Source organism: Mobula birostris, chromosome 25 (assembly GCF_030028105.1).
Source record: "Mobula birostris isolate sMobBir1 chromosome 25, sMobBir1.hap1, whole genome shotgun sequence".
NCBI classification, from domain to species: Eukaryota; Metazoa; Chordata; class Chondrichthyes; order Myliobatiformes; family Myliobatidae; genus Mobula; species Mobula birostris.
In genome coordinates this window covers 8,702,939-8,717,081 of record NC_092394.1, presented here as the reverse complement: position 1 = coordinate 8,717,081, position 14,143 = coordinate 8,702,939, and the positions used below count along the sequence as shown (strand labels likewise).

Genomic DNA, 14,143 nt, shown 5'->3' with positions numbered 1-14,143 from the left:
ATGGGTAGAAATTGCGTAGCATCCATCTATCTGACAGTTAAGATTTGAGGTATCTGTGCACGGGACCCAGCAGTTCCATTTTAAATCAAAAGCATTATCCATAATCATTGCCTTTTTATTTTCCTCTTGTATATTTTTATACCTTAAATGTGAGTGTTTTAGCCAGCCAGCTGATGCACAGAACACAGGCCCTTTGGCTGATAATGTACAGTCCCTTTAATTTACCCCAAGATTTATCTAACCCTTCCCCCCCCCCATATAGCCCTCCACTTTTTCTTTCATCCATGAGCCTATCTAAGACCCTCTTAAATGTCCTGAATGTATCCTGTCTCTACTACCACTCCCGGCAGTGCATCCGTATCCCTCTCTGTGTTTAAAAATAAACCTACCTCTGACATCCCTGCCATGTTTGAAGGTCCCTCCCAACATCAAGTTATGCCATTTCTACTGTGGGAGAAAGGTGTCTGCTTGTCCTCAGTCAACACCTTTTATTATCTTGTACACCTCAATCGAGTCAGCTCTCCTCCTCCTTGCCAGAGAAAAGCTCCAGCCCACTCAACCTATCCTAGTAGGACATGCTTCTTAATCCAGGCAGCACTCTGGTAAATCTCCTCCGCACTCTGTCTAAAGCTTCCACGTCCTCCCTTTAATGATGCAGTCCTGAACTTCCCAGGGATTGTTGTTTTGAAGCTTGGGTCTTCAGGAACTGGCACATTCAAGCTGCTTACCTGATGCTATGTGCCCGTGCAAGTTCTGTATTACGCCTGTGCATGCATACTTATGCATTATGACAATAAACTTGACTTTGAATCCTGAAAGGCTTTCAGATTATGCCTTTTAAGGTCACGGACTAAAATAGGATTTAATGAAAATATTTTAATAACAAGGATTTAACATATTGTGCGGTTGACCAGGGTGCATCAATCAAACTGGGAAGGGTTTGGAGCAGCACACAAAATGCCAGAGGAATTCAGCAGGCCAGGCAGCATCTATGGAAATGAATAAACAGTCGATGTTTCGGGCAAAGACTCTTCATCAGGACTGGAAAGGAAGGGGGGAGAAACCAGGAATTTGTGTGTGTTACTCTGGACTTTCCAGCGACTGCAGAATCTCGTCTTTTTGAAATGGTTTCTTAGAATGCCTTTTCGAGGGAACCATTTAAAGGAGTGGTAAAATCATTTTCAGTTGTTTTGATAAAACAATATCTGGTCGCCATTCTTTAATATCCTCAAATGGAAAGAGACAAAGATGTGGTTCGTGTTTTTATAGCACCCTCTGTGTACTAGTCCAAGGAAGATTTTTACATTTGTGTTATGCAAGTAGATTTTAGCAGAATCGTGAAGTCTAAACTAAGAAGTGCAATTTCCTAATTGTGCTCTGACAGAGATTTTTGTTTCCATTCACTAGATAATGTTCCATATTTACTAAATATCCTATAATTCTACCAGTTTGTTGATGCCAAAGACTCCATAGCACTGGCGAACATATCTAATTCAATCCTGGCAGTGGCTCCATCCATATACAGTCTTATAATGGTGATGGTGCCAGCATTTTATGCTTGAGATGCCAGCCAGCTAAAATAGTTTCCACACCTCCTGGAAAGAAATCCATTGGACATCGGAGCAGAATTAGGCTATTTGGCCCACCGTGTCTGCTCCACCATTCCATCATGGCTAGTTTATTATCCCTCTCAACCCATTCTCCTGCCTTCTTCCTGTAATCTTTGATGCCCCCTACTAATCAAGAACCTATCAAACTCCACTTTAAATACACTTAGCCTCTGTGACAATGAATTCCACAGATTCACCGCCCTCTGGCTGCAGCATTTCCTCGTCATCTCTGTTCTAAAGGGACACCTTTCCATTCTGACCTGTGTCCTCTGGTCCTAGACTCCCCCATTACTGGAAACATCTTCGCGACATCCACTCTATCTAGGTCTTTCAATATTTGATAGGTTTCATGAGCTCCTCCCTCGTTCTTCTGAACTCCAGTGCATACCATGTGTTATCAGCTGGAGAGGCCTGGCAAGGAGATACCCCCTCCCCTTTTTCCTTCTCCCTGGGCCTCCTGTCCCATGATCCTCTCATATCCCTTTTGCCAATCAACTGTCCAGCTCTTGGCTCCATCCCTCCCCCTCCTGTCTTCTCCTATCATTTCAGATCTCACCCTCCCCCTCCCACTTTCAAATCTTGTACTAGCTCTTCTTTCAGTTAGTCCTGACGAAGGGTCTCGGCCCGAAACGTCGACTGTACCTCTTCCTAGAGATGCTGCCTGGCCTGCTGCGTTCACCAGCAACTTTGATGTGTATCACTTGAAATTCCAGCATCTGCAGATTTCCTCGTGTAAGGAGATACTGGAGATTGATTTTAATATTTTCTTGAGAAAAGCTGTTTATTGCCCTTCAGGTGATAGTTGATTTTTCATAACTTTCTCAAACTGCGGTGAAGATATTTCTAAAAGGTGGCGGGTAGGGAGTTCCAAGTTTCTACCCATTCAATTACTGACCCAGGAAGAGTAAGGGAGTGACGGATAGTTGTGTGACTGACCACGGCAAATGACAAGTTTGTATTTAAAGCATGGAGACAGAATATCAGCCTCCCTCCCCAACAATACTGCAGCCTGCCAAGTAAAGAAGGGCTCGTCAAACTGGTCCAATCCCTTTAATCGTGAAAGGCTTGTTAACTTTGTTTATGATAATACAAAGTGCTCCATCATTTTCAACACACGGCACAGATTACAGAGGACACAAAATGTATACAGACAAAACAGATAATTACAATAGTCACCTCTTGTTGAGTTTGGATTTTTTTTATATATATATATATAATTTTTACATTATAGTCACCGGAAATACCATTAAAAATTACAACAAGAAATATTGATAGTAGTTGGAGGGGAGTTTTAGTTACTTGAACAAGCAGCAAATAAGGGCACAGAAAATCAAACCAAGTTAAAGACTACTTGCTACCACCAGCTGAATTCATTTAAACACTGCGTGTTACAAAACAAGATTGCTCTAAAGTGTGGAACTGGTACACGAGAACAGAACTGTACTCTCAGACTGCTGTAGATGTAGTCAGTCCCTGCACAACTAACAGATAACATTGCATTTGGAGTAGTTCGGGGGTCAAACTGGTACAGTACGGTCCCACATGTAGGTGTGCAGTCGAACTGGCACAGGTATAAAGTATAATGACACATGCAGTCAGAGCAGTACAGTCGAGCTGCTACACGTGTACAGTCAGTACCTGCAGACACTCTCGTAGTCAGACTGTTAAAGGTGCCAGCACAGGAATACGAACAAGTAGTGTCAGACCATCATGGATACCTGTGCAGGTATATCATTGGACTGTTGTAGGCATCAATACTGTCGTGGACTACAGTCAGACCACAAATGCGGTATGGATGCACAGTTAGACCAGTACTAATTAGTTGAATGGCTGGAGTATTGATACAGGTGAAGTGAAACAGTTAGACCATGCTCCACACTACGTACAGGTGGGCCGCTGCAGGAAGTTGTGCAAGTTCCATTGCAAGTGAACGGTGGATTAGCACAGTACTAGTACAGGTGTATACTCAGGTCAGCAACTACTAACGCTTCATACATTTTACTGAATTACCTTTAGTTTGTTGAGAAAATACGCTGTAAATTTCAACCAGCTTGCACTGGTTTGACAGGATTGCTATCGGTGTTTGGACTGCACTGATCTGATATGTAGTCTAGTTTCTAACAGGACAACTATTCAATGTTTCAATGTGTGTGTTACTCAGCTATTCGATGTGTAACTATTATGGAGTCTGTTAGGAAAACCTTTTTATGGATGTGAGAATAATTCGTCTGAAAATGGAGATGATTAGTTTCAAATGAATTCTACGGCAAGGGACATCTAAATACTTCTAACTACTGAATGCTAAGTGTCTTGATTACTGTATGTCCTTGAATTATACAGATTGAAAGATATTTACTGCCACCCCAATTCAGCATTCCACTTCCACTTCCACAATTGGTTCATGTCCCTCAGGCCAGTACTCTTCCCACTTTGTGACCAAGTTTTACAATGAGGGAGTATCCGAATGGGGGTCTCATTGGGCTTCCTGGTTCTGGGAAGGCCTGCGGACACTGCGAGAGGCGGGGGGGAGGGGGTGGGATCGTCACGTGAGAGTCACTCACCAGACCAGCTGGAGATAGTCCACAGAAAAATGAAACTGAGCCCAAGACAGGGCTTCATTAGGGGTGGAAGAAAAATGTTAAGAATTGAGGAGTGTCTATAGCAGAGTTCCCAACCTTTTTTATGCCATAGACCAATAATATTGAGAATATCCATGGACCCCAGATTGAGAAACTCTGGTCTACTAGACCGATAATCTAAAGAATGTGTGTTCTAATCTCACCGCAGACAATTTGCCATCAGGTCGGGAAGTAAGTCTTTGAATGAGATTTTTGGCTGCCATGAAAACTTTTTAACTTGAAGGAAGGAAACGTGGCAAACGGCCACCCCAAATCTAATATGGCCACTTCTCAACGGGCCTCTGAGGTGGCGCCGCTTGTTGGATTGGACCAGCAGTTCAAAGAGATCCCCCCACACCCCCCCCCCATTTTCAGAGGTTAACCAAGGTGGGGGGAGGGGGGAGGGCTTTATAAATGGTCAGCATTGCCCAGGGGTGGCTCCCACCCCAAGAGTAGGCAGCGAACTTCTTGCCTGTATTTAGGAGAGCCAGGCAAGGATGCAGGAGAACCCCAGATACACGCTTTCTGCTTCACATCCTGACCCCCCCCACCACCCAGTCAGTGTCAGTCATGGGGTTCCAAGCAGTTGAGGGGTTTCCTTAGTCACAAAAATCACCGCAGTGAAGCCTGTCTAGCAACAAAAACAGGTTACGTTCTCTTTCGGGAGTGCCCGAGGCCTCGGCTACTCTTTGAGTGGAACACAGGACACAGCATGCTGACTGCTCATTTGAACTGTAGGCAAGCTAGAGAAGCGGGGGCTGGCTGGGAGAAGGGGGCATAGTGTTGAATAGTCTACTAACCATGGAACTACACATAACTGTTACTGCTGGAGTAGACAGACGTCACGTAAACTGGTCGGCATCGGCCCGTGCCAGTTGACGCCAGCCCACCCCGAGCGACGTATACTGCCCGCTTTCCTCTGCCTGTGTGTCACCCCCTTGCGGTTCCAACTGCTTGGCCCAGCACCGGCTTTGCTGCTGTGCCTTCGAGCCAGGAGAGGCGTGCGGCGCTGCGGCGACGCGGCTGTCCGCTGTCCGTGCTGACTTACTGTGCAGGAGGTCCTGTGGGCCGCGGCAGGGGCCTCCTCGGTGGCTGGACAGAGGGGAGCCGGCCTCCCTGCCCTGCGGCTCTGGCTCCCGACGTGGCCTGCGGGAGACGGCTTCTGGTGCCAGGCCTCGCCCACGTCAAAGTCCCTGAGCTCCCGCAAGGCCGACAGCGGCAGTTCCGCACTGGGCGGATCGGACCTCTTGGGTCTGCGCTGTGGCGTAGGAGAACCCTTGGCACTGGCTCCCGTCGCCTGGGAGCCTTGGGTGCAGATGAGGGGGAGCTGAGGGCCTAGAGCCAGACTAGTTCTGTCGGTGAGCGAATCCTCACGGGTTTCCTGGGCCAGCTCCGAGCCACCTCCGAACGGGTGCTGCACCCGGGGGCCTTGGAAGTCACCCTGGTTCTCCTTGTCATCCCCGCCGTCACCCTGGGCACCGTCGAAGGAGTTGCCCGACCACTTGGAGTCGCCGTTGGCCTCCTCCTCCTCGAGCGGCGCATTCAGATCCCGCAGGAAGACCACGATGACAGTGATGTTGTCGCTGGAGCCAGCATCCCGCGCCGACGCCACCAGCTTGTGGGCCACCATACTGCTGTCCCCGTTGTTCTCCTTCAGGTGCTCGGCCACCACCCTGACAGCCTCCTCTGGCTCCATGGTATCGTAGAAGCCGTCGCAGGCCAGGATAAGGTAGTCCTCGGTCCCGTCCAGCAAGGTGGAGTCACTGTCTGCTTCCCCGCAGATGTAAGGCTTGTGCTCTGCGTCCCCTGAGACAACCGGACAAAGGTGGGTTAGTCAGAACAGATAGCACAGAAACAACCTACACATACGTTCTGCTGACTTCAGTGACAAGACTGGCAGGCACAGCGACACACTGCTACTGCGGTGCTTGTCCACGACAGGCGTTCTAGAGACCCCCTTTCATGATGTCCGGTCAAAAAACATTCCTGAAAGACTAGCAACACACATCAAAGTTGCTGGTGAACGCAGCAGGCCAGGCAGCATCTCTAGGAAGAGGTGCAGTCGACGTTTCAGGCCGAGACCCTTCGTCAGGACTAACTGAAGGAAGAGTGAGTAAGGGATTTGAAAGTTGGAGGGGGAGGGGGAGATCCAAAATGATAGAAGACAGGAGGGGGAGGGATGGAGCCAAGAGCTGGACAGGTGATTGGCAAAGGGGATATGAGAGGATCATGGGACAGGAGGTCCAGGGAGAAGGAAAAGGGGGAGGGGGGAAGAAAAAGCCCAGAGGATGGGCAAGGGGTATAGTCAGAGGGACAGAGGGAGAAAAAGGAGAGTGAGAGAAAGAATGTGTGCATAAAAATAAATAACAGATGGGGTACGAGGGGGAGATTGGGCATTAGCGGAAGTTTGAGAAGTCAATGTTCATGCCATCAGGTTGGAGGCTACCCAGACAGAATATAAGGTGTTGTTCCTCCAACCTAAGTGTGGCTTCATCTTTACAGTAGAGGAGGCCGTGGATAGACATATCAGAATGGAAATGGGACATGGAATACTAGCTTCACTTGGGTGAGACAAAAAGTAGAGGTCGTGGGTTAAGGGTGATAGCTGAAACTTAGAAGGACATTGCCAGGATTTGAGGAACTGAGTTATAGGGAAAGGTTGAATAGATTGGGACTTTATTTCCTAGAGTGTAGGAGAATGAGGGGAGATTTGATAGAAGTGTACAAATTATGAAAGCCATAGAGTGGGTAAATGAAAGCAGGCTTTTTCCACAGAGGTTGAGTGAGACTAATACTAGAGGTCATAGGTTAAGGGTGAAAGCTGAAATGTTTAAGGCATTTTAGACAGCCCCTTTCATTACTGCAAAATGTCCCAGTCAAAGGACGTTCCTGAAAGAGTAGTCTCACTTGGGTGGGATGAGAAGGACGAAGGTTGGGTGAGACTGGTAGCAGAGGGCAACTTCTTCTCTCAGAGGGTGGAACAAGTGGTGGATTTTATTCAATGAGAAACAGTGTGGAGTAGGCCCTCCCTGCCCTTCGAGCCGCGCCACCCAGCAATCCCCAATTTAATCCGAGGCCAGTCACGGGCCCGTTTACAACGACCAATTAAACTACCAACCGGTATGTCTTTGGCCTGTGGGAGGAAACCCACGCGGTCACAGGGAGACCGTACAGGCAGGGGCAGGAATTGAACCTGGGTCGTCCGTACAGTAAAGGGTTGCGCTAACTGCTATGCCTCTGTGCCGCCCCAACGAGGATTTTAACATTCACGAGAAGATGGAGAGGTACATGGATGGCAATGGTATGGAGGGCCTTGGTCTAGGTGAAGGTTGATTGGACTAGGCAAAATAATAGTTTGCCATGCACGAGATGGGCTGAAGGGCCTGTTTCTGTGCTGTACTTTTCCATGACACTATAGCCTCAGGAGGGCAACACTGCTGTAAATTGAGCCCTGACAAACACCTTTGTAGCAATACACAATGTTGACAAAGCACTATTAAGCTTCTAGAGTTGGTCAGGGGGTCACCACTGAGAACTTTGGTCCAGAAATCTGCCCTTCAGTTTTTACCAAAATCGGGAGGATATTTCAGTGATAGTGAAGGGCGCCCAAAGATTAAATTCAAAGTACAAAGTACATTTATTATCAAAGTCCGTAAACGTCACCATATACCACCACGAAATTTGTTTTCTTGCGAACATTCACAGTAGAAAAAACCAGTGCAACAGGATCAATGAAAGACACACAGAAACAAATAGTCAATGCGCAAAAGAAGATAAACCATAAATAAAGGCATCCGTTAGTCTTGCGAGACCATGGATCTGCGCCTGGAAAGTCTTCACTCTCCAGGGCACAGGCCTGGGCAAGGTTGTATGGAAGACCTGCAGTTGCCCATGCTGCAAGTCTCCCCTCTCCATGACACTAATGTTCTCCAAGGGAAGGGCATTAGGACCCATATAGCTTGGCACCAGTGTCGTCGCAGAGCAATGTGTGATTAAGTGCCTTGCTCAAGGACACAACACGTTCCCTCAGCTGGGGCTCGAACTCACAACCTTCAGGTCGCTAGTCCAATGCCTTAACCACTTGGCCATGTGCCCACGATAAACCATGCAAATATTTTAAAAAATAATAACAATGAATGAATAAATAAATAAATAATATTGAGAATGAGTTGTAAAGAGTCCGTGAAAGTGAGTCTGTAGGTTGTGGAATCAGTTCAGTGTTGAGGTGATTGAAGCTGGTTCAGGAGCCTGGAGGTTGTTGAGTGAAAACTGTTCCTGAACCTCATGTTCACTCACTTCTTTGATGCATCACCTACACATCAGTGATTTGCATCTACCTCTGGGTTGAAACCATCAACTGTGAAACGTTGTAAGATAATTGAGCGGGGAGAGTATGTTCCCTGGAGCTGGCAGCAGGCTGAGGCTGCAGGCCATAAAGAAGCAACAGCTCACTGAATAATCTAGCGACCCTCACTCGGTCACAGTCAGAGTAACTGGTAGTTGTCTCTGTAAAGAACGTATAGAAATTTGAGAGTGAGAAATAAACTCATATTGATTAAAATCGGGAATGACACCAGCCTATGATCCTGAAGCAGTCTGATTGGGTGGATGTGGCGAAGACGTTGCTATTTCTCCACAGAAAGTGGTCGATACGACCCGATCCATCACAGGCAGAGCTCTCTGCACTTTTGGAGGAGAGGTGACTCGATAGAGGTGCACAAGCTGATAAAATGCATACGTCGAGTGAATCGTCAGAGACTTTTCTCCACAGCAAAATCGGCTAATATGAGGGGGCATAATGATAAGGTGCTCAAAGTAAAGCGTCGGGGTAACATCAGGGATGACTTTCCTACACAGAGAGTGGGAGATGCGTGGAATGTGTTGCCAGGGGTTGTGGTAGAAGCAGATATGTTAGGGATGTTGAAGAGGCTTTTAGATTAGCACACAAATGAAAGAAAAATGGAAGAATATGTGGGAAGGAAGGGTTCAATTGATTTTAGAGTAGTTTAAAAAGTCGGCTCAGCATCTTGGGCCCATTTACAAGGAATGCTGTAACAAGAAAGCAGCATCCATCATCAACCAAGCCATGCTCTCTTCTCGCTGCTACCATCCGGCAGGAGGTACAGGAGCCTCAGGTTCAGGAACAGTTATCACCCTTCAACCATCAGGCTCCTGAACTAGTGTGGATAACCTCAGTCAGCTCAGCCCTTAAACACCAAGAGATTCTGCGGATGCTGGACATCCAGAGTGACAGACACAAAGTGCTGGAGGAACTCAGCAGGTCAGGCTGCATCCACGGAGGGGAATAAACAGTCGACATTTCGGGCTGAGACCCTTCATCGGGACAGATGCTGAGTACCTTCAGCATTTTGTGTGTGTCACTCACTTTAACTCTGAATGGATTCCACAATCTACAGGCTCTGTTTCGAGGCCTCTCCAGCTCACGTTCTTGGGTTTTATATGCATAGTTTGCTGTCTTTTGTGCACTGGCGGTCCGTCAGTCTTTGTGCCGTTTTCCATTGGTTCTATTGCATTTCCTTATTTTCCTGCAAGAAAATGAATCTGAAGGTGACATATTGATAATAAATTTACTTAGACCAGATCTAAGGGTTTGATTACACGTGGTAATCAATAATAAATTGCGGAATTCAGGAATAATGTCTGCACCCAGAAAGGGCTGGAAACATGAGGTAGCTGAGGCAAGTAGACGCAATTGGGGAGGAAAGGAATGGGGAAGTGTGTTGAGTGTGTGAAAGGGAGTGGGGGGATTATTCTGTGGAGCACCAGTCCCAGTATGGATGAGATGGGCAAAACGGGCTGCACATTCTATGCGGCAGAAGGCTGTGTGTGTCTCTGTGGGTGTCACTGCGAGCTGTGGGTGGACAACAGAAAAAGCAGGTAATCGGTTTCCAGATTAAAAGCCTCACCAATTGCTCTGGAGACAGAAAGACTTCCATTGACTCTCCAGGCCCCGAACCAGACCACACAGCCTCCCAGCGCCTCGATTCTCTGCTTTTCATCCTGAAAGAGCAAAGGCGGGAGAAGAAAGAGGAAAGCTGATGCTGCATCACTACAAAACCTTGGAGTTGGGGATAAAGGTGGGGTAACAAATTCCAATGGATTTTCAGGTCAATAGACTTTAACTAGAGAGGTTTTGTATGTTTTAAATTTAGAGATATAGCACGTTAACAGGCCCTTCCGGCCCAATGGGCCCAATGACACCCACGTGACCATTGAACCTACTAACACGTACATCGTTGGAATGTGGGTGGAAAGCAAAGCAGCCGGAGGAAACCCAGGCGGTCACGGGGAGAACACCTTACAGACAGCGGTGGGGATCGAACCCAGATCGCTGGCACTGAAGTAGCTTTACACTAACTGCTACGCTACAGTACTCTCAAAACACTCTGCAGGTGCTGGGGTCAAAGCAACACTCACAATACACGCTGGAGGAACTCAGCAGGTCGGGCAGCATCCGTGGAAACGATCAGTTAACGTTTCAGGCCGGAACCCTTCGTCAGGACTGAAGAGGGAAGGGGCAGAGGTCCTATAAAGAAGGTGAGGGGAGGGTGGGAAGGAGAAGTCTAGAAGGTTCCAGGTGAAAAACCAGTAAGGGGAAAGATAAAGGAATGGGGGAGGGGAGGCAGGGAGGTGATTGATAGGCAGGAAAGGTGAAGAAGGAATAGGGGAAAACACAATGGGTAGTAGAAGGAGGCGGAACCATGAGGGAGATAGTAGGCAGCTGGGGGGAGGGGGCAGAGTGAAATAGGGATAAGGGAAGGGAGGGAGAGGGAATTACCAGAAGTTGGAGAATTCAATATTCATACCAAGGGGCTGGAGTCTACCCAGACAGTATGTGAGGTGTTGCTCCTCCAGCCTGAGTTTAGCTTCATCATGGCAGTAGAGGAGGCCATGTATGAACATATCTGAATGGGAGTGGGAAGCAGAGTTGAAGTGGGTGGCTACTGGGAGATCCTGTCTGTTGTGGCGGACAGAGCGCAGGTGCTCGATGAAGCGGTCCCCCAATCTGCGTCGGGTCTCACCAATGTAGAGGAAGCCGCAACCTTTCGGCCTTCTCCTTCCCACCCTCCCCCACCTTATTTATAGGGCCTCTGCCCCTTCCCTCTTCAGTCCTGACGAAGGGTTACGGCCCGAAATGTTGACTGATCGTTTCCACGGATGCTGCCCGACCTGCTGAGTTCCTCCAGCGTGTTGTTGGTGCTACGCTACAGTGCTGTTGTAATATCCTAAGCAAGGGTTCAGACCTGCTGAAAGTACAGCACTCTCTTGGTTCTATCCCTTTAAGGGTGCAGCACACCTCAGGCAGCGTAACACTCCGTATGTACAGCCCTTCAGGCAGCCCAGCATTCCCTTGTACTATCTCTCCAACTGAGTAGCACTGCCTCTGCACTACACGTCCAACAGTGGAGACTCCATCTGCACCACCACTCAAACAGTGTGGCACTGCTGGCCGGTGCCAGGCTCGATGGCATTTCCTCTGGCCTGGACAAGAGCAAAACAATTAGACAATAAGACAGGAGCAGAAACAGGCTGTTCAGCCCATCGAGTCTGCTCTGTCATTTGATCATTGCTCATCCATTTCCCTCTCAACCCCATTCTCCTGCCTTCTCCCCATAAACTTTCATGCCCTGACTTATCAAGAATCTATCAACCCTCCTCACCTTAAATATACTTGGTCTCCACTGCCACCTGTGGCAACGAATTCCACAGATTCATCACTCTCTGGCTAAAGAAATTCCTTCTCATCTCCGTTCTAAATAGGTGTTCCTTTATTCTGAGGTTGTGCCCTCTAGTCTTAGACTCCCCCACTCTAGGAAACACCCTCTCCACATCCACTCTATTGAGACCTTTCAATAATCGATAGGCTTCAATGAGATCCCCTCTCATTCTTCTAAGTTCCAGCGAGTAAAGGCCCAGAGCCATCAAATGCTCCTGATATGATAAGCTCTTCATTCCTGGAATCGTTTTTGTAATGCTCCTCTGACCCCTCTCCAATGTCAGTACATCCTTTCTTAGATAAGGGGCCCAAAACTGCTCGTAATACTCCAAGTCACAAGTACCTCAGCATTACATCCTTGTGTTTATATTCCAGTTCTCCTGAAATGAATGCTAACATGCACTTGCCCTCCTCAACCTGCAAATTAACCTTTAGGGAATCCTGCCCGAGGACTTCCAAGTCCTTCTGCACCTCGGATTTTTGAATTTTCTCCCCGTTTAGAAAATAGTATATGCTTTTACTTCTTCTAGCAAAGTGCATGACCATCCACATCACTACACAAAGTGCATGACCACCTGCCACTTCTTTGCACATTCTCCTAAATCTGTTTTAGTTCTTATGCAAAACTACCCACACTTCCACCTATCTTTGTACCACCTGCAAAACTGGCCACAAAGCCATCAATTCCATCATTGACTCTGAAAAAGAAGCGGTGCCCACACCGACCTCTGTGGAACATCTTTAGCCACCGGCAGCCAATCATAAAAGACTCCTTTTACTCCTACACTTTGCTTCCAGCCAGTCAGCCAATGCTCTATTCATGCTTGTATCTTTCCTGTAATACCATAGGCTCTTTATCATCTTGCTAAGCAGCCTCACGTGCAGCATCTTGTCAAGGGCCTTCTGAAAATTCAAGAACACAACATCCACCCATTCTTCTTTGTCTTTCCTGCTTGTTATTTCCTAAAATAATTCCAACAGGTTTGTTGGGCAAGATTTTCCCTTAAGAAAACCATTCTGGCTTTGGCCTATTTTATCATGTGCCTCCAAGTACTCCGGTATCTCATCCTTAACAATTGACTCAAACATCTTTCCAACCACTGAAGTCAGGCTAACTGGCCTAAAATTTCTTGTTATTTGCCTCCCTTCCTTCTTAAAGAATGGAGTGACGTATGCAATTTACCAGACCTCCGGAACCATGCCAGAATCTAATGATTCCTGAAAGATCATCACTAATGTCTCCACAATCTCTTCAGCTATTACTTTCAGAATCCTGGTATAGTCCATCTGATCCAAATGATTTATCTACCTTCAGACTTTTCAGCTTTCCAAGCTCCTTCTCCCTCCACGCAATTGTACTCACTTCTACCCCCCAATATTCTTGAATTTCCAGCATACTGCTAGTGTCTTCCACAGTGAAGACCAGTGCAAAATACTCATTCAGTTCACCCGCCATTTCCTTGTCCCCCATTACTACCTCTCCACTGTCATTTTCCAGTGTCCAATATCTACTCTCACCTGTTTTACTCTTTAAATATCTAAAAACACTTTTGGTATCCTCCTTGACATTACTGGCTAGCTTACCTTCGTATTTAATCTTTTCGCTCCTTATGGCTTTTTTAGTTGCCTTCTGTTGTTTTTTAAAAGCTTCCCAGTCCTCTTAACTTCCCACTAATTTTGCTGTATTAGATACCATCCCTTTGGCTTTTATGTTGGCTTTGACTTCCCTTGTCAGCCACTGTTATATCATCCTGCCTTTAGAATGCTTCTTCTTTGGGGTGTATGTATCTTGTGCCTTCTGAATTTCATCTAAAAAAAACTCTGCCGCTCTGCCATCATTCCTGCTAGTATCCCCTTTCAGTCAACTTCGGCCAGCTCTTCTCTCATGCCTCTGTAATTCCCATTACTCCAGGGTAATACTGATACATTTGACTTTAGCTTCTTCCTCTCAAATTGCAGGGCGAATTCTATCATATTATGATCATTGTCTCCTAAGGGTTCCTTTACCTTAAACTCCTTAACCAAATCCGGTTCATTACACAACACCCAGTCCAGAATAGTTTATCACCTAGTGGGCTTAACCATAAGCTGCTGTGAAAAGCTATTTCGTAGGCATTTTACAAATTCTCTCTCCTGGAATCCAAAATCAGCACCAATCTGTTTTTCCCAATCTACCT

General features: G+C 47.0%; 1 protein-coding gene across 2 annotated transcripts in view; it reads right to left on the bottom strand.

Annotated features, from left to right (window-relative positions):
- Nucleotides 1-2,661: 2,661 nt before the first annotated feature.
- ppm1e (protein phosphatase, Mg2+/Mn2+ dependent, 1E) overlaps nt 2,662-14,143 on the bottom strand; it is a 168,351-nt gene continuing 156,869 nt past the window's right edge. For both annotated transcript variants that reach the window (XM_072242866.1, XM_072242867.1), the window contains 2 exons: nt 10,156-10,249; nt 2,662-6,034 (listed from right to left, as the gene is read on the bottom strand). In XM_072242866.1, the coding sequence (XP_072098967.1) occupies nt 5,049-6,034; nt 10,156-10,249 (1,080 nt within the window). In that variant the 3' untranslated portion in view covers nt 2,662-5,048. The remainder of the gene's footprint in view (nt 6,035-10,155; nt 10,250-14,143) is intronic.